The sequence below is a fragment of the Aythya ferina genome (assembly GCF_964211825.1).
Source record: "Aythya ferina genome assembly, chromosome: 16".
NCBI classification, from domain to species: Eukaryota; Metazoa; Chordata; class Aves; order Anseriformes; family Anatidae; genus Aythya; species Aythya ferina.
In genome coordinates, this window is record NC_140315.1 from 5,100,993 (window position 1) to 5,125,394 (window position 24,402).

At 37.9% G+C, this 24,402-nt stretch overlaps 1 protein-coding gene across 5 annotated transcripts in view; it reads right to left on the reverse strand.

Moving 5' to 3' along the window:
* Nucleotides 1-24,402, reverse strand: part of GNAS (GNAS complex locus) — a 150,725-nt gene that overhangs the window by 35,588 nt on the left and 90,735 nt on the right. For all 5 annotated transcript variants that reach the window (XM_084538571.1, XM_084538572.1, XM_084538573.1 and 2 more), the window contains one exon: nucleotides 5,411-5,508. In XM_084538571.1, coding sequence (XP_084394697.1) covers nucleotides 5,411-5,508 — 98 coding nt within the window. The remainder of the gene's footprint in view (nucleotides 1-5,410; nucleotides 5,509-24,402) is intronic.

Genomic DNA, 24,402 nt, shown 5'->3' on the forward strand with positions numbered 1-24,402 from the left:
CAAAAGCAAGGTGGTTTTATGATTAAGACACGGATAAGAAATGAGGTGATCCGGGTCTGGTCCTTGGCTTGCCAAAGAATTCACACAGCAGTAGGCAAGCTCATCAGCTTTAAATCAGCAAAAGGAGACATGAATGTTAGTCTTCCACACAGGAATGTTTAACAATATAATTGCTAATGCCCATAAGAAGCTTGTGTATGCCAGGAATATAGGCCGGGAAAATTCCTGTCCTGTTGAATGCGAGTACTCAGCACAGCTCACAGACCTGGAAGAGACAAGAGGAACTGCTCTGCCAGAATTACACTGATTAGAAAAAGCAAAAAGAAAGAAAAAGTAATAAATAATATGAATAAGAAACTAGACTAACAGTACCACTGATAAATCAGCTGCTATTTAAAAAGGTGAGACTTTCAGCAAATGCACTTTACTGTATCATCTCCGAAAAGAACTTCATCACAAAGAGAAACCAACAAGGAAGAAAATCATTAAGTACTCAGATTGGGGCTCTTAATTGCTCTTATAACTCAGCGAACCCAGAAGTGAAACACACCGTAAATCCTAATAAAAATATAAAGAATTTACAACCCCTAACACAGCAGATATTAAGAAAACAGCACGTCCACATCTGCTGATCCTTTAGCAGCTCTGCACAGCAGTCAGCTAAGAGTTGCACTCTCCCCCTTTCTTTGATAAGTATTTTAAAAACAAACATCTTCAAAAATCCTTCTCATAAAGCCCTTCTGGAGCAGCCTGGCACAGTTTCAAGCTATCAGAGTGGCTCTGCTGGTGCTGAAGTTCGAGAAATCCAGCTCACTGCACCTACACCACAACCTCCCCGGGCTTTCTCCTTCCCCGAAATGGCAGGCAGCGGGAGAAAACACGGTGAGGCTTTCAAGCAGGAAATAGCGTGAGAATAGGCTCCCTCATGCTACTTCCAGCCCTTCCTGATAGCAGAGGGTGTGAAATGGGCTGCAAATACTGTCTCTCACATTATTTCCTTTTCCACCCCAGCCAAAACCAGGAAGCGTCAGCTGGGAGATATGCAGAGAAAGCAGAGCATAAAATGAAGCAAAAATCATACTGGTGGCCAAGGAACTGAGCTGAGCCAAGGCTAGATAAAACAAAAATTCAAGTATTTGTGGGCACTTCCTAATAGTAACAAGACTAGAGAAAAACACTAGGAGGCTTAGGTACCCAGGCTTTGCTTTTGATTTGCTACAAAGCTGATCCAGAGGCTACTGACATCAACTTGGACTTACAGGACTGTGCTTGTATCCTCCAAGCCTTCATGCCACCAATAACCCATTCGTATGAAAGAGATCCTACTTATTCCAGCTACTCTGCAGTGTATTTGTGAGGCTTTAAGAACAGAGATCCGCAAACGAAAACCAAGGTAGAAGTATTAGCAGCATCTACACTTCAAAGAGATCGTGTGTGTTTATACTTGACAGGACGCAGAGATTTGACATGCAGGATTTGGCACATCACAGTGGAAACGGCTCTTAGGTTCCCAATCTTAAGTAGTATTTTCTGAATAAAATGAAATCCTGCACCTGCAGGAAAGAAATATGAAGGATGGTAAATCACTCATCGCCATTTGGGATTTTCTATATTCTAGACACTTCTGCATTCTTCTGTTTATTATTAGCCAAAAGGAGTATCACATGGCCGCTCCAGTTAAAACATTCGTTCACTTCTATATACATCCCCAAAATATGTGGAAGCAATCAAATCTGCTCTCCTCTCAGGTACTGCCCTCTCCTCACAGCTAAAACAATTCTCCACAGAGAGAAGCTGGTGACAGCCTCCCAGACCTTGCTGTCCTAGAAGCAGAATTGGAACTAATTACTTCATAAATGGAGCTAAGAAAGGGAAAGAGCCTCCTTTCTTTTCTCCCAGGACTGTGAAATATGCTCCGGCAGGAAGTACAGTAAAGCTCAGGATGAGCAGAGGCAGCTACCCTTCAACACGAACAGGGCTCCTCTGAAGTGACGCTTCCATTTAGTCAGTAAGCCTGAGGAGGAAGGGCAGGATACCAGCAGGGCTCTCCAACAGATGAGGTTACCGGCCCAGCCTCCCAGCTTTACACCTCTGAAGCTCACCAGTGAGATTAAATGAAAAGCCCGAAGCTGGTACCTGGGGCTTTTCTCAGGTCTTCTGCTCTGAGCCGAGGCCAGGAGCTCGGGGGAGCAGTGACAGAAGCGCACAGACGGGGTTAACGGGAGCTTCTGCTGGGGAGGCACCGAGAAACTTCAGCAAGTCAGCACAAAGAAGTGCAGCCTTTAAAGGTACTTCTCAGGAACAGGTGACAGATACCACTGCTAGACTCCTTGTACCTACGTTAGTGTTACGTAGCTATAACACGTTTGGACGAGAATTATCTTCATTCCCACTCTCCTAGGAAGGACAAGTAGCCCGAAGTGGCATTTTTCCTGTGTTCATCTACAAGAATTCGTGACAACCCAACTTGTTTGCTTTCCTCAGCACAAGCTCTGCAAGAGTTTAAGTCTCCATTTCCTCAGTATCTTTCTTTTCAAGATGCTTCAACGTCCTGAAGCTGTGCCATAGGTTAACAAGTCCCTAGCTCTGGGAGGACCTGATGTTGGACTGAGTTCCCACACGGAGAGCCAGCTCCTATCCATGAAAAGCACAACTGTAAAAGCAGCAGCATCAAGCACGAAGGAGCGGGGTCAATCCTCACACCTCTCCCCAGCACTCGGTACCTGACTACCGCACCGTTAACAAAGATGGAAGCGAGAGGAGCGAGGGGACTTTGGGGCCATTTCCCAAAAGCTGCCAGAAGGGACACAGGTGCTGCAGCCTGGCCGAACAGGGAACACCACCAGCCCTGCCACGGCTCTTCCCTGCCGATGGATGACAGAAACCAGCCCCGAAACGCTCACATAGCCCTAAAGAAGCTTTGCATATATTTCATTCCAGTTTGGCAGAAGCAGAAATGAATTTCATTTTGATATTAACATTCCTGAAAGCCAACCAAAGCCCTGTGCAATATGCACTCTTTACTATCCTAAAAGGGATAAAATTAATTTGTACGTTTGGAACAAACTATTTGCAGTGGACTTTGCAAAGCTTCCTATATATAACCGTATAAATCACAAGAGTGATATTTTTTTTTTAAATGCAGAATGTGAAATGACTCCATAGCAAGACAAGCTTTACACCAAGCAACCCACACTTAAAAAAAAAAAAAAAAAAAAGGAATAAAAAAATTAAAAACAGCAATAAAAAAACACTGTTTAGAATTTTAAAGCAGTTCTCCAAACTAAGACTCCATTAATACTTAACAATTTATTCAACTTTTAATAGCAAGAAAGGATTTTTTTTTTTTTTGAAGCTGAACTGGTCTTGAAAGACAAAAGACACTTTTCTGCTTTACATTTTAAGTAAGCTTTTCTTGTTTTAAACACGGATCTTCAAAAGTGAAAAATGTTTAGGACGCAGGACTCTTCTCTGAAAGAGCTGACATCTCCAACACTTCAGTGTGCTCAACTTTCTCTTTTAATTCCTGTTAGCTCTAATGAGAGCAGCTTGCACGTTAAAATTAAAAATCTTTACTTGAAAACCTCAGCAGCATTTTGTGTTCTGCCTCTGCTGCATTTTTTTAGAATGTGCTCACTGGGTTAATTTTGAAGTATCAATCATGTCAGATTTCCACGCAAACATTTTGCCATTTAAGAGCTCCTGATTTGCATATTCTGTTATTAAAAACAATACCAGGGCACGATCAAAAGTGCCAGAAAGGACAAGAACTGCCAGTACTAACAGTTAGAAAGGTTCTTCCATAAGGAAACTGCCATACACTTTACAACCAAACTGAACATATAAGAACCATGGTCTATTTTTAGGAGACAGCGATGGTATCTCAGAAAAAAATCAGTAATTTGTCGGCAATGTATAAGGTTTATTTTTGGTTCCGCAGCCCATGATGTAAAATTCAGTGTTCCACTAGATGGAGCAGGACGGTAAAACCATCAGAAAGGCCATTCCTCTTGCTGACCCATGAAAAAGTCAATGTCCAGCAATCAGGGAGGATAGCAATTTTAGCTTTCTTCTGTACAATCACAGCAGAACAAAATTTCATCCTCTTCCAAAAAAAGAGCAACACACAAAAGAAACCGTAGTGCTCTGCAATACTTGTGCCTTCCAGTCACAGAAAATGACTACTAACAAGCACTAGACAGAAACACTAACAGATAACCAAACACCATCAGAAACAAAACTATTTTTAACAGTTTCTATCAGCTTTATGCTATAAAAGACAGAATTTAGCGGACAATTGCCAGAATTTTTTTTTTTGTTTTGTAGCAACTGAACTTGCAAAAAGATCCATGCCGAATGATCAAACATTAGTCACCTAATGCAAGACATCGCTGCACATCAAACACTAGAAACAATGGCAAAACTTCAAAGAGCCTTCGAGAGACCTGGAGCTGTGCAAGTCATAGTAAAATCATCTCCTTGGTCTCTTTTCAAACAGAGCTAATTGTTGATTTACCTTTAAGTCTATCTAAACAAACAACTACAAAAAGAACCTTACAAACTTTATTTCATCAAACGTTCTCTATGAGACTCAGCAGTAGGCAGACAAACCACAGTCCTCCATTATGCGAAATGAGAAGCTTGCACTTCCTTGACCATTAAAACTTATTTCAGCTTCTCCAGAAGAAACAGAGTCTAAACTAATAAAGAGCAGTCTTAACCATTAATATTCCAAATTTGAAGTCCTACAATTCTTGAGCCTACATAATGAAAGTACCAATTGTCACAATTACCACAAACATCTTGCAATAAAAAAAAAAATCAGAACCATACCTTATTGCGATATGTGATAAATAACTGCAAACATGCAGCAGTCTCTCTCATGACAATACTAATTATCACAGCAGTATAAATAGCAGAGGGGAATGAATCATTCTCTGATATGTGCAGAAGGTACACAAGCAGAAATCTTGGTGACTGATCACAGGCTGCTGCCTGTGATTGTTGCTGCCCTCTCTTTGTTTTCAGACAAATAAACTGCACTAAACCCAAAAGCTGCAAACATGGGCACGTTTCACACCATCTAGTTTCCAACTTATTAAAACTTGCTCAGTATCTGAAGTTGACTGTCATTTAGAAAGGCACAGGTGTAAGAGGAAGAAGTGGGAAATTTGCTGTCAGCCTGTGCTAGGACCACCTGAAAGTATCGGTGAGGTTTCCAATACCAATATTATTGTCTAACTGAACGCAACTTTCCCCACCTCTGAATGGCTGATTAACAGCGACTCATTCCATAGTGTACCCTCTTCTTTTCCAAGGCATGGAAAACTAAGCATCAGGACTATCCAAACCACTGTTATTAACATCCAATACCACTGTCAGCATACAGCAGAATAGAAACGATACTTACTACTGTGCACAGTCAATCAGCTGATATTCATTAGACCTCTCATAGCAGGCTTTCACACCTTCGTCTTGCCAAAGCGTTTTTGTATGTTCATAAAATTCCTGAAAGAATAAAAAAAAAAATACTATCAGCAAAAAAAGGATTCTATACTAAGAAGCAGCAAATAGGAATGTATCGTTAGCACGGTAAGAAATGGTAAAGGGCAACAATTTAACAAAAAACATTAAACATCTTTGTAGAAGCTGTGTATGAGTTCTGTTCTGTTGGCTTTCTTAGTGTCTTGACTTTGTAACACTTTAAAACACTTAAAGAATTGCTTCTTGATCATCTTGTCCCAGTCCAACTGTATTTGGAAGTTCTGGAAGAAGGGCTAACTTTTCATTAATGACAATTCTGTAGGCATTTTTAGTAATCAATACTATTTGGTAACACTCGTTAGCTCACTGATATGATGTTTATTTGTCTGTCAACATTTTTTTCTTAATTGAAACACTATTTCTCAGTAATTCTTCCATAAAGGCAGCAAATTATGAATAGGTTTTACGTAATTTTCCATCTTCCAAGTTAGTGGGGATTTCTGGGGACCATACAGACACCTTTATCTTAGTGCTTGTATCAATGGATTTGTTCTTCTGCAGTGTAACAGCATACTGAGCTTCAGAAAAAATAAACTGATGCAAAACCAGATCATGTTTTAATGGTTTTAACCTTAAAAATTATAAACAGTGCAATGCCTTAGGTTTGCTGAACCTGTAACCTAAGTACAAAACACAACCAGAAGTCCGTCCTTCGTTGCATATAAAAGATGCCCTTTGGCTCTAACGGGGTGTGTGTTATAATTAATTATATTTCTGGCTATCAAAAAACTTTGAATAGACTTAGAAAGAACACCAGGATCTTTGTAACTTAAATACACACACCACTGGATGCATTACTTTTATCAATGACCATGGACTTTTCCTGGGTGTATCTCAGAGCTTTTCAAGTGTTTGGGACTAAATGCTTTAATTCTGATTTTTAATGGACTCTGTTCCCCTATTCCAACTCAGTTTTTCTGCACCCAGGAGAGCACACAACCTTTAAAGTAGTTGCTGTATACATTCTGCCACCCCCAACCTTGCCCCTTTTCTTTGTATTAGGGGTGTGTTATAGAAAAAGGATTTATTTTTTAAATAACCATTTTACTGCTTCAAGGTCCCTCCATTAACTCCAACTAGCTTTGGAATCATTCCCTCTCTTGGGATATCGGTGTCTTACATTCTTTTACTATCAGCGTGACACAAAGAAAGGAGTCCTCCTTTCCTACCAGGATATTGACTACCACCTGAACAAGTATCTCAACAGAAGATGCTTTGAAGGGCACCTTCAAGACAAGTAATGGCATCTTAAAAGTAAATTCAGGGCTGTGGACTTTGAAGCCAACCTCAGTTTTGGCAGGTAGAAGATGCATATGTGATTGTGTGATCACACAGTTGTGAATACCAATGATGGAAACAACCTATCAAATAATAAATTTGATCTTGTTTTCATTGCTATTGAATGCACGTGCACACACACAAAGAACAGTAAGTGCATACTATTCATCTAAAAAAGATCTTTATGGTAAATTTTTCTTCCTACTTCTTTTAAAAACAATACAAACTTCATACATGATATTAGATGTATCTTTATGGTTTGTTCCCTGCTTTTATTTTTTTTTTGTTCACGAGCAATAAGAAAACCTGAATTTCTTTCATATGTAGGTAAGCTTTTACATGATTTTAACTATCAAGAGATTGTACAAATATTTATTGTTAAAGGAAGATAAATTGCAATATTAATTCCTGTCCTCAGTTCTCTTCCTCCCACTGCTGAAATGTTCATTGGACGTGTTCATTTTGAAGGTTTCCTATTTTTTGGCAGTTGGAGAGACTGGCAAGTACCTTCAATCTTCAACTGTATCACAGCATTGAGACAAAAATATCTTTCCTCAGTAAAAAATGAGCAGGAAGAGAAAGTCAGGAAGAGAGAGGATACTATCTGGAATCTCACCATATTTGAACCAAAACTATTTTGGGGTGGCTTCATTTATTTATTTTTAAAACTAACAGCAAAAAAACTAATACAGAACCTCTCATGACTCGTTTAACTTATTACTACAAAGTTGGGAAATTGTCTTAATTGAAAAATTGAATTGGCAATTGTATTTTGTTGTTGTTGTTGAAACAACAGCTGATTCAGATGGACATAAACCATCTAAATTTCCAACTTATCAAGATAACTTACACCAGACCTCAGACAGTTAATTGAACTATTTGGCAGACACATGGTTCTAAAATAGACATCTACTTCAAACTGGGGTCAGCATCTGCCAAGCCAATTATCTCCAAATATACCCCAAAACACTCTCTTCATCCTGCATTGCAGTCAGTAAACAAATAACTAGGCAAAGATAAGTCTATAAAAAAATGTAATAAAGCATAATAATTCTTCATCAGCTACAAATGTATATTGAAAGTGAAAGGACACATTGTGTTAATGAAACAAGATCACGGCACAGTAAAGCTCTCTTGGCAGTAGAAAGAAGAGGAACTTAAACTTTTGCATCCCCTTTCCTTTCCATTATGGTTCTCCCTCCTCTTGGGCTTTTGTCCATCTCTTCTAACAACCTTTCTCATACCTGACTCTGGTCTCCTCAATGAGCCCATTTGAAATTCACCAATATACATGCAGAAGTGTAATTAATTGCCTGGAGTGTTCACATTTTACTACATATTACTTATTTAGTTGATAATTTCCTGGATTGTTCAGTACAATAAGCTGATAGAGTATCCCATTGTTCTCCTCAGAGTCCTCTCATTAGAAAGTTTCTTCCCAAGCTTGGATGCCTCCTCATTCTGCAGTCATTTGCTGATAGGCTTCTCCTGTGCCTCTTCTCCACCATTGTTCTTGCATATTATTTAAAAATAGCCATAATCAGTTTGTCCTCCCACATTAAACCCAGACTTCCTCACTTTCCAGTAGCCACTCTTGAATTTTGCTATATCTACCCAGGCTGACATTAAGAAAAAGGCAAGAACACAACATGAAAATGTTCAGATCTTACATTGATTGGCTGAAATATCTTACAATCACACAGTTTCTAATGACCTATCAATCTGTAGGAAGATGAACCTTCTAACCATCATGAAAATGAGGCACAAAGTCCTTCCTCACTCAACTACAATATTCCAGCACAGAACTGAAATAAAGCAATTATTTTAAGCAGCTTATCAACTCCGTCATACCTCGTGGAAAAAAAACGTTTCGAGTAGTTTCTGCAATCAGACTCTTAAGTGGGATGAAAAGTAAATCCAGTTCCTGGCCCTAGCGTAAACACATTGATAATAAAAAGCCCAAGATTTAGTTTGACAGAACTGTTACATACTGTTCAGCAGAGTCTTCCCTGTGTTTTAAGAACAGTTCTGAACTTCCCAGAAAGTATCTGGATAACAATAATCAATGTTTTTGCCTTGTTAGGTCAAATTAGCAATAAAAATACTTAATAGTGCCTTTATGGCTGTCCCGCTGATCTGAGCTATAATCAGCAGTACTTATGCAATCCTTTCAATATGGTTGTTAACTGTCCATGTGGGCTGGAAAAAGAATTCAAGTCCACATTCTTTGAACTTTTTATTAGCATTTCAAAATCTGGATCTACAATAGTAATGAGTAATGGATTATTATACCAAGAAGTACTTATTTTTTTCTTTTTAACTACATGACTTGTGACGGCCAAATATGAAGATCCCTTGTTAAACAACCTTCTGTCTTTGGGCCACACCGAATCTATCTTCACAAAATTAGGGACTGATGCCGACCCAACTTACACAACTGCAAACAGGGAATGTAGGTGTTCATCAGTGAAAAGTTTGAACCAAGCTTAGAAAGTTCAACTCGTGCTTTATTACAAGCTTAGTTATACTAGAATGAGTGATTTTGGAATTAAGACATATTAGCTAGTCACAAAAAAAAAAAAAAAAAAAAAAAAGATTTCCCCCTGTCCTCCCACCCCCAAAAATACACCTACACTAACCACAATTCTGTAATAATATTTAAGAAAAAGAATAACATAAGAAACCCGCAGCATCCCCTTTGAGTCATGGTATGTAGCCTGGGGTAACTCTCCGGGAAGACAAGCAAAACCACAAGATTTGTTATGCATTTAGGTGGAAAAGGGGCTTCAGAGGCCACCAAAAAAATCAAGTCAGTAACAGTTTTTGTTTTGTTTTGTTTGTTTGTTTTTTTGAGTTAAATAGGTCTAATTTGTATGAGTTCTCTAAAAATAATGAGTTAGGAAACAAATTAACTGAAAGTAGCAGGCAAATTTCCTGAAAAGAAATAGCCAGAAAACTAGTCCTTACATGTCTGCTTCTTGTTTCCATAACACTGATTCATTTGCTGGCACATCCTAATATAACAGACTCTACAGCAGCATCAACACAGGTTTCTCTTGCACTAATAATGGAACTCCTAATAAAACAGCTAAAATAAACAAATAATACTAAATAACATTTTGGTTTGAGATGATATTCCACTTTAAACAGGAATGAAACATTAGGTTCAAAACAATCCACAGTATTTGAAAAGTGTGGTCCTATTATCCATTCTTGCCTTATGTGTACTTAAAACCCCAAAAATATTCAAGTTATGTCATTTTCCATTTAAAAAAAAGCTGCAGTTACACAATACACACCCAAGATCCTGTTTAAACTATAGCTGAAGCTGTGTAAAGCAACAAAAGTCAACATAACTGATGACAGGCAGCATGGCATCACCAAGCAAAGTGAGAATTGAATTCTTCCCAAGACTTTACACTCTTCAAAGTGCTAACATTACCCGAAAGAGAAAAATCCTTGTGCAGAACACTTAGGGAAAATTATGCCAACGTTACACGCATATGAACGTAACACTCAGGGTTTGACTTTGAATGAGTACAAACTGCACAGGGGCGTAGTTTGAATTCTGGGCACAATCCCTACATGCTTCTGTGAAACTATAAAATCTTGGAGAAAATCCACCATCTGGATAAACCTTCTCTGGTCTGACTTAGATAACTCAAATATGAAGGACCTTGACTTGCTGATTGTAGGAAGCCTTGTCTCTCACCGTGCCATAACACTACAGAGCTTTAACAGACACAGTCATGTGAAAAGAAATGTGTTTAAGTATTAACGTTTTGTTTAGCAGAAGACACCTTCTCCACCTTCTGAATCTTTCCCAATACAATGAATAAACAGGTAACAACTGAGTATTGCCTGTATTCACTTACAGGAATGCAATCAGGCCTCTGGAGGAAAAAGATAAATAAAAACAACAACCCATGAGCAGAAATCATCATGTAAAAGGGATGCTCATAAAACAGTATTTCGGTCGCAGAAAGCTCTAACCACCATCCTGGATTAAAAAAGGGATTATGCGGAGTCTAATTGAGTTAAAATCCTATTTGTATTAGAAAATTTCAACAAGTTGAGTAAGTGACAGCAGGTAAACAGAGGTTTTATTAAAAGTCAACCAGAGAAAGTGTTAAAGAACTTGGAGGTTGAGTGTTTTGGTTGTTAAAAAAATTAATCCTCAAGAGACAAGCTCCAGGCCTGGGAAAAAATAAGGAACCAAGATCGGCTTTTGAGAGACATTCTAAAAAGATAAAATATTAGTAGAAAATGAAAGAGAAAAACTGGACATACTGTCTACACGGTTTTGTTCCCTCCAAATATATAAATACTCAAGAGACTTTTAAAAAATGTTTATGAAGCAATGTTTTATAGGCATTAGGATGTTGGCAGGGAAAAAACATTGGCACAGTAACTGCAACTATGACACCATGTTCACAGGAGCCCTAGCATGGACGTGCAACAGTACCTTTTCTTTGTAAAACCATAATGTAGGGCGGATCTGTCAGCAGATAGCTTATTTACTAATTCCAGCAAAAGTTGGTGCCACTGAAAAAACAACACTACCTACTAAAAGGTGTGTACAGCCATTACACAATGCTGTGGTTAAAACTGGGATTCAATTCCTGGGCAAAGTTCAGCGTCCCATGGAGTTGTGCATTTCATAATAAGAGTTTTAAATAGGTCATCCACTTACAAGCCTAATGACTAAAGGTCAAACAATCATATTCTAACTGTAAAATTGTGTGTTTTTACAAACATGCTCAGTACGGTGAGGGCACACGATCTCTGCTTTCGGGATGGACAGGCAGCAGTGCTGCGTTCCCCTAATGACCTGTATTAGGGTACCATGGGGTCACGGGGTGGCACAGCAGCACGGGGCATTCCCAGACAAACTGCACAGGTTGATTTTCTCCTTCCAGGATAGATAAATACACAGCAAATTGATTTATTTTTCACTGCTCATATCCGAAATCAAGCGATTACTATTGACTGTAAGGCTACTCAGTGAAGGAAGCCAACGGTGTCTTGTCATTCTCCCCATGTTTGGGCAGGGATCCTACAACGTGTTAAATTTGTCAAATCAGACAGTTTAATAAGCCACTTACTTGAATAGGGAAACATCTGCATTCCTAATGGTGTGAACAAGTGTTAATTATTGCTTGCTATTTTAGGGAAAACATGCCGATGATATCACAAAGGAAACGCATACCTACAAATAGTTGAAGATATTCTCCAGTTACTGGCACATGTCCAGAGGCGAATACAAAACTCTTTGGGAGAGGCCAGAGTACTCAGCATTTCCCATAACTGAGTCAGAAATACTTTCAGCAAGGATTCAGCCTCATTATCGATAGTTTTTTGTGTTTAGAAAGAAGAACAAGGCTAAAATATTTTGGGCGTCTGCTTACGTTATCTCCACATTTCTAGTAGCACAAACGAAACCGGATGTTGCTGCAAGAAGGGATAATGGGAAGGGAATTTTATTTAAGAAATTCCTGTCAAGCTTGAACTTTCATTTTTTCCCTCTGTTACATTTCAAGAGGCCCCAGTATTTGCGAAATGTACCGACACATGATTCTATACCCATTATATCCCATAGCGCCTTTGGTTAAAAGGTTCCAGCAGTGTATCATCACACCATCTCCCTTTCATTTTTACTTTCACGAGATATTTCATCACCACAGAAGCTTAAGCTGTTGATACTGGAACACTATTCGGATTTAATTCTTTCATACAGCTCCTATTTAAAACCCATCGCTCTCGTTAGGGAGGAGGAACTCGCTCTTGGGGAGAGCACCAAGATGGCAGGTCGGCAGGCGTGGGCTGCCCATTTGTCAAGACCGCGCTGGAATTTTAAACCAAGTAATCAATACTCCTCTGCTTCTTCAGAATATACTTACACGTGGACAGAAGGTAACTCATTAATGAATTAAACCTACTACTAGCATAAAAGGCTCAGGAAAAAGTCGTCTATACCATTTCAGCTCTCTCTTGGGGCAGCAGAGAGCTGTGACAGAGGCATTGCAACCAAGAGCTATTTTTACAGACCTCTGGCTAGGAAGGAAGGTTTAATAAAACTCTGAGAATTTCCTTTGAGCCTTAAATTAGGGTTTGGAAAATGTCTTTGATACTACGTCATTTCGTTGCTTTTTGTGTAATGAATATATAATAAACTTAAAACAAATAGTCAAATCAAATGGCTTTATTGCCTTATGCAACTGAGAACAACGCCACCATGAGTAATGTGTTGAACATGGGACAGCAAACTTGCAGTGTGATCCCCTTTTGGGTTGGAAACACAAGACCAATTTTTGACAGAAATGTCCACCAACAGAAAAGTGTAGAAGTTGACTTAGGATAGGAAGGAACTCTCTCTTAAGACAAATCCCAAGGAACGATCGCTGATTACCATACAACCTTTCTGAAGAACCAGAATCTGTATTTATAGAAGTATTCATAGACTCCAAATGCTGTTTATGTGAGGAGATCAGGCTTGCATACATTTACAAGAGATTAATCAAAACTTCTGTTTACTTTCTAGGATTTATTTATTTATTTTAAAAGAGTAAAAGCTATCCAATTTTCCTGAGAGCTTAAGAAGTCTTGATTTTTATTGGAACATTGAAGAAATGTCCTAGGATAATAAAATATCTTAAAGTTACGTAGCTGATATGCAAGGAAGGTTACAAGTAAAACACAAAATGAAATGTGCTTTTGTAAAAGTCCAGGTCAGGAATATTTCTATGCTTTCACTAGTATCAAAGACAACAGCCATTCAATACATGCACGAAAAAATGCACATGCTTTACTACACTGAATAATGTTTTGTGTAAGTACCTAAATTACACCCTGAACTTAGTATTTATTTTTCTAGAGGAGCGCCGTTAGAATTACTGAAATCATTTGAGCAGCCCTGACTTTCCAAGAATTCTATCTACTTTGTAGGATAGTCCGGCTGTGTGCTTAAAAAGGATTATTTGTAAACAGAAACTATTTTAAATTTCATTTATATCCTTCACCACATATTTCAAATAAATTATGATTTTTTTTTCTTTTGAATCCAAGCGAAACACCTGAAGGAAGACAACGATAAACACCACAATAAGATCACAAGAAAGAAAAGGCCAAAGCTACTCTCAGTTGGAGATGCTTTCATTGGTTCTACCAAGCAGAAAAGAGAAAATCTGGAAAGCTGGAACGTGTAACCTCCACAAAGGCAAGCTGAAAACCGTGATGACCTGGTGGTTTTCTGAAAAACAGGACTCTACTGGAAGCGATGTGTACCTTTATAAAGCATGACACTGCTGGCAGCAACAGATGTGTGCAGGATCAGAACAAAGTCATGCATGCAGGGCTGCCTCCACAGTGCACACACCTCCATGGCCAGACAAGCTCTCACCAACGTCCACTTGAGCTTCACGGGGTGAAAGGCCTGTGCTTGTGGATCTGTCTCGAGATCTGGGGCCTGGCGTTGTGATTCTTTAAATTCCATCCTAACTTCATAAGCTAAGGGCACACACCCTGCAGCTCTGCTCCATATAAAAGTCTCCCTGCTGGGAAATCACTGATGACTGTATGTAAAAAGGTAACTGAACAACTTTTCCATCCTACTATATATTGCATTTGGTACTGGAATGATAAAAACAACTTCTAAGTTTAGCACTGAGGGACGTGTAAAAACAGCAACAAATACGCGACAGAATCAAAACCTAAAATGGATTACAATACTTTTCCACTTTTCTCATTAGCTACTTTCATGCTTGTCTGAGCTTATCCTTGACTTATCTGACACAGTGTAAATTAAATTAAAATCCCAAATTCATGGCTTTTAGAAGCACGTTTACCACATTTCCTAGTCTTTGAACACAACAGAAATTTGATGCCCAAAGGTGTTTTTTGTTGTATGCCCAAAAGGCATATCCAGGGGTGATTTGCACATTTACTACGTTGCTGTCTTAACAGACTATCACAGAAAACCTTGCCAAGCCACTGCCATGCCAACCAGGCTCACAGGTGAAACTTTATTTCATCTATGTGTACACCAGTATTTTGCGATAGTCTCTTACTGTGATTAAAACCAGAAAATGCTTAAGAATTTCTATATTAAATTTATGCCTATTTCCTGTTTAATTCAGCTGACAGCTCTTCTCTTTCAACATAAATTGAATTAATCTGTTCTTGTACTTTAAGACTGCTCTGAGGAAAACAAAGGAGATGTATCAAGAGAAATTAAGTCATGATTTCTTCAAATGAATTTCTAAATGTGAACTTATGAACCTACAAACATGGTATGGTGGGAATTTACTTGATAAAAATACAAACACAGAAGAAAGCATTAGCATTTACTTTGAATGCTAATCAAATAAATTAATAATAAAGCAAAAGAGAGTTTGTTTTTTAATTTTTGTACGATAAAATGGCTACACTACAGAAACAATCTGCAGATAATATCACCTGAAAATCCTGGAATGTATATTCTCCAATTTAAGGAAATACTTTATCAGATTTCAACTGAACTACATCAACACGCCAGCTGAAACACTACAGAATTCAAAGGACACGTTTCTTTAGTTTTCTAGCCAATAATACCTTCATCTCATGAACAAAACTGAAGCGTACCCATTTTCACTGCAGTTAGAAATTGCTATTAAAGGCAAGGAAATCTGGATTATCAAAAGGTGGGAAAAGTCATTTCTGCAGATGCTGCCACATTTAACAACAAAAGCAGGTATAGCAGAAAGAACTGCAGCAAAGAAACCAAGAGATTAATCACTACATAGAAACCAAGGCTTATTATTAAAACTGCTTAGCTCTTCTATTTAATATCTTTTCTGTTCATAGAAGTCAGAAGGGAGACTTTTATTTTTTAAATACATAGGTATTCATAATTTAGGTTATATTTAAAGTCCAAGTGCTGTAATATTACTGTTCTTCAGAATGACCGCCCTAAATTTGTATGTATTCCTAATCAGTGTTTTGACTTTTTGGAAACTTTAGCAGTCGAAAAAAAGGTAACACAAATATATATACATACATTTATTTAAATAGCTTTACATTTAGGTGTAAAAAGAAAGATCTTCGCATTAATGGCAGTGTTTCTAATCATACCGTTTACTAAAGAATTGTTAATTATTTTTTTTAATCAAATTCTCCTTGATAGTGAAAAAAGCTCCCCATAAATTATGGATGCTTGTACAAAAATACCGAAGCTTTATTGATTCATAGACCAAAATAAACAGGAGCAGTAAAACCTGTTAGTGGAAGTGGTTTGTGCTGAATTCACCTAGGGGCTGCTACCAGACAGGCATCCCTGAGCTCTCCTCTCCACCACATGCCCATAGCAGCTCAGTTAAAGCAGCCATGTGAGAGCACTGGGGAAAACTCCTTCACATCCGACCAGTCACCATTCCAAGCAACAGCCACTATGCAACTGCTGTCAAAGAGATGGCTACCAGGTATTTGTTTGTGAACCTAAAAACTAAGTTCTGTAACAACATTTGCCTTTTTTATTTTTATTTTTTTTAAAGATAACGTCTAGTTATCAAATAACTCAGATATTACTCTAAACTTATAGTCAATATATTTTCATTTCAATTACTCATGAAGAAAAGCTTCGTGTCAACATAACAGTTCTTCATATGAGGCAATGGGCTAACTGTTCATAGCTAGTTCTCACAACTACAACCTACTGTACTGCATACTGAAGTTGAAGAAATGCTTATATTTAAGAATTACTGAGTGTCTACTTCCAATAAACAGGTTGTTCCAATACACAGCAATGTCAGAATTTGCTAGATGTTGCTGTTCTTTTGTAAGAAAGAACATTCATATCAAGCATCCATGTGGACAAAATCAGAGATTTCAGGAGATCCATTTGCAAATAATTCCTACTTACACATGCTTTAAGTGTGAGAAACAGAAATGAATTCAAGTAGCTGTCTAAAAAACAAAACAAAACAAAAACAAAACCTCAATAGAACTCCTTAATTAATTTGTGTAAGAATTTATTTCTGCTGTTAGGGGATAGGAAAACCAGCTTTAAGTCTTGTTCAGCTCTGATCAGGTAAACTCAACTGGATTACCTAGAAGTCCATTTAGAAGGAGCTGTTCTGTGTAGATAAGATAATGGAGATTTAAAAAAAGAATATGTAAAGATTACTTCTGAGGAACTAATAACATAGCAGTCTGCTGACACAGTCTGTAACACTCCCTATTCCTTTTTATAAGCAAGGTTAACATTCTTCAGTTATGCTTTGCATATCTGTATTTTCTACCAGTTCAGTGTTTCAAGATTCTTAAATACATATCTGAGGTCCATCTTGTATCACTATTTTACAAAAGACAAGACATACAGGGAATAAAAAAAAAAAAAAAGCATACAGGACAGTGAGGTGACTCGCTTAAAATAATAAAGAAAGTCTGGACAAGAATGAGTAAGAGTCCCAAATTTTCTGATAGCTATCCAAATTCCATACAATATTATGCAGACACCCAAGAAAACAGGCTCTGTCTCCTCACTCTCCTAGCTTCCCAGGGGGTACTCCCACCAGAGAAAATGTTTTGCCTTCTTCCACACCCCAAAATCTGCGGCATTTACCATGGCCTCCTGGGAACATCCCCCATTAAGGTGAATGTTTGGCATTACGTTATAAAGCCTGTGATGCTGTCAAACCAGAAAAGCTCACTTCTCCTTCCATGATGTATTTAGACAGGAAATAATAATATATCTACCATTAAAGAGATCAGGGTGATTATCTACAGGGACAGATAATTTTGTACTGTTGCCTACATGACTAAGGAACACTTTTGGCAGCAAATAGATCCCAGTGCACATCTTACTGAGACTGCATTATCTTGTATTTTTCTTAAAGATTTTGGTGTTAAAACCCTCTTAAGGATCCCACCTTTGTCTCTGCCCCTGCTGCATGTTAACGTACTACACAATTTGTACCAAGCGGTCGACGGGCCATGGTGTAAAGCAGCCCTCCAAACAGATTCCCGTTAAAAATAACCTCCCTGAAATAGAGGAGAGAAGGAGTAGGGGTCACTGGGGTTATTTTTAACCTGAACCGGTTCAATGGTCTGATTTACTCTGGGGACACGATGGAGGTTTTTTTGGCACAACTGCGAGTGGCACATGATGGTGTGGCGGGAGAGGGAAAGGGATGGCTGTGGGCAGCCGGGATGTTAGGCTGGCTTTGAGGCCGAAGCCAGCGTGTGGTAACACTGGGCCTCAAAGACACCACTCAGAAACCATAATAAAACTATTCAGCAGCACTGGCAGTGGGAGATCCAAAATAACTACAATGGAGCAGTGTAATAAAAAATAAACAGGGACCAAAAAACCTGCAGACAATTTCACCAACAGCCTAAAAACTACCCCATCTCTTCTAAAGATACATTTTCCAGGATACACCGGAGTGGTTCCGCAGTTATTTCAGATTCCAATAGCAAACATTGTGATTCTTGCTGAATGTCATCTTTCTGAAGCGATCACAGTATTTTCAGGAGATATATCTCCCACAGACGAGTCCAGATCAATTAAAAATAGGCAGCTGTAAACACTGCTCTGCTATTTTGAATATTTTATTAAGGGACTATGACCCAAAATAAATAGGTTTTATTTGGCAGCTTGATTCAAATGGGTTGAGCATGGAAAGAAAAATGGGCATAGAACGAGAGCATTTCCTTTCCTCTCCTAAAAGTAAGAGCAAAAAGAAAGGGATGAGTAAAAAGGCCACTATTGCAGTTGGTACTAGGGATGGAGAAAATATCCTAACCACTGTCTGGTATGCAGAACGGGAATAAAAATACCACCTCCATAAGCCAGCTCACCCAACATCACCCTATACTTGAAACAGATATACAGCTAGTATCAAAAATATTTCTGAGGTTCATTTTTGACATTGAAAATATACAAATATAGTTGTATTTTACCTGAAGTGAGCTAAATGTATCGAGGTACAACAGCGATAGGAAAGCCATTTGGAAGCCTCAACTATGAGCATCATTTGTTTTTATTTTCTATTGCAACTAATGGAACAGCTGTAAAAACAGCCTGAAATTTGGATTTGCTTGGTCTTTGTTCTTAAACACCGTATAATTGAAATACTTGTAAAGCAAGTATTATTCTGGTCTCACAGAAAATTAAAGACCAAAATTAAATCCTACAAAATTTACGATAACTTAAAAAGCAATTCTAGCACAAACTCAGGCAAGATTTCAAATTTATTGCTCAAGCAAACCAAGTTTTCTGCTTGTTTCATTATAGAGTCTCAATGATGAGCAAAGTTCATTCCATAAGTCCTAAACCATCTGTGATTTTGTTCTTTAAAGTATTTTTTACCATGGTATAATATTAAAATACAAGCCCAGTAGCAGTAATTACATGTGGGCCTTCAGATTTGTTCCATACATTCTCACAGCCTCACTTCTAAGGGTGTAGTACACAAACTTTTTGTTTTGTTTTTTCCTTTAACTTCCTTTTTCCTTGCTTAAGCTAATTGTGCTGGCCAGTGACAATTTAGTCACATGATAAAAACTCAACTTGAATGAAGACAATGATGTTGGTCCTCCTTGAAAAGATAATCTTTCATTAAAAAAAAAACTGGCACTGCAGCATTTTAGCCAAAAAGAGCTTTCAGTACTTCTCCACAGAAAGCACAAGCCCTCTGTTTTCAGTGCTCATTCAAACTAGCAGGGCTAGACTTTCTTGGCAAGGCTCAGCCATTTAACGTCCTGTCATTTTAGCAAGGATGTGTTTCCCAATGATGCAAATATTATACTACATACAATATTTATCAGTGCTATTCATCTTAACAAAAGATTAAATGGACTTGATTAGACTTCTGTTGTTTCCCTTCTGCTCTGCCTTAAGAAAAGTCTATGCAATAAGCCTAGTAACAAGAAGGATAGATTTATAGATTTTACCCTCCCCCCAAATCATTTTGCTGAAATAAATCAGAACAGTACGTTACCCGTGGATACATTACGTTCTCAATCTATTTTTGAAGTCCACAATGAGCTAAGGTAGAAAATACTTCACATAAAGACATGAGTTTAGTATTCAGTTGTGTTGCCTAGAATACTACTAATTAGCGCTCTCCGGGCATTTGAAACACACTTATGTTCCTAGCCTTAGAAATACTGTAACCTTTAGATGATTTGTAGGGCACAGTTCAGAAACAGTTTTCACCAGGTATCTATGATTGCAAAATCTTAGACTTATACAATCCAGAGAAGATTACAGTGCCTTCAAGGCTTCGAGGTAGGAACGTATGTAGGACAATAACACAGGTTGTTTAGAGGAACTTTTAACAGGATGGAAGTCCCATGACATTTCTAATCGGCTGGCATCTATAACACTTTTATTGCTTTGAATTTATATATCCTAAAAGGATTTTATATGCTTATTGTTCAAATCTAGAATTTGCAGACATGGACCGAAGGCATCTTGTTTTTCATGAGATTTCTCTACGGCTATTGCATAGAAGCCTTGCGATTTCTTACACTAGAGTTTTGCTAGTTTTATTTGAGTAAAAATGGCTCTCCGACTTTCATTGGATCAGTCATAGTTTTGAGGAATATTTTTTTTTGTGCTATTCACATTTTAGAAACTGTTAAAAACAGGGCAGGACAGGACAAATCAGACTATCAGCTGCAAGAGTTCTTGGACCATCAGCTTCTAGGCTTTTGCCAGTAGTATATACAGCATGGCGAAACAGCACAGAAGGTATACAAAAGGAACTACACATTTGATTTATTAAATATTGCAGTAGTTTAAATCACCAGCACGATTATGTGGACAGAATTCCTTTCAGTAAGTACTACTCTTTTCCTTTCCCCATATGCTACTATTTGTATTCAAGAAATCTAATTGCTTAATACCAAGTGGGATGAATTAATGTCTCCAACATACTAATTTTTCAGCTTTAAAGGGAATGTTTAGCCTACCATTGCGCTGCACCAACATTATTTTTAACTTGAGTTGTTTTTTTAATTCAATGCTGTATGCTCTACACAGATGACACACATTTCCTATAAGTCAGAAACTGCAAAGCAAACAGATGGAGACACAGATGAAAAGAATTAGAATATCAGACTCCAAAAGTTGCTCTTTAAATCCTAGAGTCAGACCTCTATACTATTACCACACTGTAAGGTTCCTACATTTCTTTTATACTTCTTTCTGCTTTTCACATCACACAATCTTGCTAGTGGGAAACTTCAATTCTAGCCCCACCTGTACAACAGGTGATTATAAACAGATTTACATGTCTACTTTAAAATTCTTCATTTAATACTGCCCCATGTGTGAGAAGGATGAAGCCTCATGTTCTAAAAACTGTCTTTAGTTGGAGAAAAATTGCAGAATACTAGTGCTAAACATTGATTCTGATTCAGTGCACTGCTTGCTGGAGAGCTTGCTAAATTAATGTTTAAGAAAAACATGAATGGGTATTTAAAGGGAATCAGAAAGGCCTTCTGTCTTAAAAGAGTATTGCAGTAGGTACTCATAGCCCTCAAAACAACACCTCCTTTGTACATGAGTGTTCTTTCTCCCCATCTTCATATTCCTCCTACAGCAGAGACGATGAGTGTCAAATATTGTACTGAGGAAAGTATGGCTTTGTAACAGCTGAAATGTGATTCCCCATGAAGAAAACGGAAGAGAGAGAAACTAAGTTCTACAACTCAAAACATACAGCATAACACACTACTCTGCTAAACACTGCTAAAAAATCCCCCTCCCATCTGCATTAGCACTCTATATAGCAAAGGTTTTAGCTGCCAGTTTATAAAATTGTCTCACCGGAGTACTGGAAGAGAGAGAAGATAATCAAGACTTCCTTAGATATAATGAGGCTATTTCCACTTACAGAAAACTATATTTTCTTCAAAGTACTTTTAATTAATCTATAGCAATTATTCTACAGAGGTACCCAAGGATCATATATTTCTGATACTATTCACTGAGAGTTGGCATCGAGGGACATTCTAAATCTTAACTTGATTTAAAATACATAATTAAAATGCAGGTTCACTTTTTCATGTACCACAGGACAAATCCAGGAATCAGAAACACAGAGGAGCTTATATAATCATCAAGGACAGAGGGAGCCAATGGTACTCCTTCAAAAATCGATCACTAGCATTTAGAACCCCAACCCTATGAACATTTACAGATGAAATACTTGAGTATCGATGAAACTATCCATTAGTCAAAGTTAAGCATATGCGTGAACCTCTGTAGGCTCAGGACTTAAAAATTTAACACAATACTTTGCTCGGGAAAAGAAAAAACTAGTTTTATTGGAGCACAGTTATTCTTCAAGTTGCACGTCTTTCACAGTTATTCTTTCAAGTTGCATTTCCAAAGACTCCTCTCTGGTCTTGAAATTATTTACAGACCTGGTAAGTACACCTCTATTACTTTAGACACCAACAACACAGCACATAAAACCACCAGGTATTATCTAGTCACAGAAGCTGATCACTTACGTGATCCTCAGTCCATTTTCTGGTCTCTCCTATCCAAGGATCTCAGAACGCGTTGCAAACGTAAAAGAACAGACAAGTGCAATAGTATGGGGGGTTGATCGTTGCTGTCCCTACTACTAATTAGTGTAAAATAGCCCATTTCTATAACAAGATACATCTATAAGCAAGACCCTTGGCATACCTTTTCATACTTTCATAGCAAATACCACCTACAAAAAGGACTTCACCTTGATTAGGAAGGGCTCACTACCCTGTGTTTTACCAGACACAAGTATGGAATATTCTGTTTTAGATTAAAAACAGCTGTCAGAGTAAAAACAGAGCTTCCCTAGCTGAGTCTAACAAAAATTCTAAATCTCTCAAAATGCACATTTTTTAAAAGCAGATTTTTCTTTCAGAAAAACATGTATAATAGATTTTCTTTTAATGTAAAGAGCTTCAACCAACACTAACTTGAAGATATATTCAAGAAGACGGCATTTCACACTGGAACTGAACACGAAATCATATCAAAACTCTTCATTTGTCTTCAGTGCATGTTTAGTATGAATTACCTTAGCACAGACATGCAACATGCCTGGCTTATTCGCTTACTGCTACACAACTACCTCTTTCAGAGGAAAATTAAAAACAACAAAGCAAAACACCATATTCCAACTCAATGGAAGAAAAAACGTTTTCTGAGACAGAGGAGAGAAAGAGAAAAATCAAGTACTTTGGTACATGGTAGGTCACAGGAACATGTTAGAGCATTGTTACAGATCACAACCTGAACTATCACAAAACAATGGGCAGTACGAGAGTTGCAGGCACCCAGCCAATTCAAGAGGACATGGGGTGGAGTAAGGAGCTGCTGTCTTTTCTCTTGAATATTCTCCTAAAACTATCTTCAAAGTATGAGATTTTGTCCCCCTCCAGAAAAAATCATAAATGAAGGGAATAAATATTATATGAAATAATCAATGAAGAGAATATAAATATACCACTGAGAACTGTCAAAATTAGTGTCAAGTTAAAATCTCAAAATGCATCGATTTAAGTTTCTTTAACCTAAAATGATTAATTTTGCATTCCCTGTGCTTCAGAAGAACCACACCTTCCACTCTCCATAACCTTTCTGCACCTGCTCAACTTTGAAAATTAACAGATTTGAAGATGACAATAACAGTATTGCCAACTAAGTGGCGATATAACATATGACTTTTGCATCGTACACAAATACATTTTTTTTCTTTCTAATAATGGCTGACAGAAACTGTTAAGTTCCCAGAAGCAGCAACAGTTGCAAAAGGTAACTCACTGTTTTCACAGACTAGCTTGTTCAACAATGTTTATAAATCAGAGTTACGAAAACCTTGTTGTGCTGCAAAGTATCCCACATTTGACTACTATTTGCACTTCCACTTTTCTTCAAAGCAGGCAGGACTGACCACTGCTAGAAACAACATTCTGGTGTAAATTGATCATGATTCTGAAACATCATAATTCCTCCCTTCAGTCTCTCGAACATTACATAGAAAGTGAACAGAAGCTTTCAAACACTCCTGTAATTGCTGCAAGTATAAAGTACTTCATGGCAATTAATAAAAAATATCTTCTCACTGTTTAAGAGTTCAGTGGTTGCAAAGTGTATTTTCATGGGTTTCTGCTACTTGTCTGGTTGAGATACAGCAGAAATTAATCACGGTAAGCAGACAAGTTATACCACCAAACAAATCATTATACTTTCTGCATTTACTCTGGGGTTGCAGGGATTTTGAATCATTAACTAGGACTGGGGAGGGCTGGGGCAAGGACATAGTATGTGGAACCTTTGCAGAAAGTCTGGCTGATACAGCTGTCAGAGAGCATGTCTGAATCAGCAAGAAATCTGTACTATTCTTCCAAAAGAGAGAAGTACAATATCACTAAATGCCAGCTAATTATCAACCAACTGCTGGGCATAACTTCCCTCCTTTTGGGCAGGGCAATTCCCAAGAATATCCAAACATTACTGCCCACAGTGCCCTTCTTTACTGTAACTGATAACTGCAATAGGGCATAAGAAAGGAGAAAGGATCTCTGCGTTCATAAAGGATG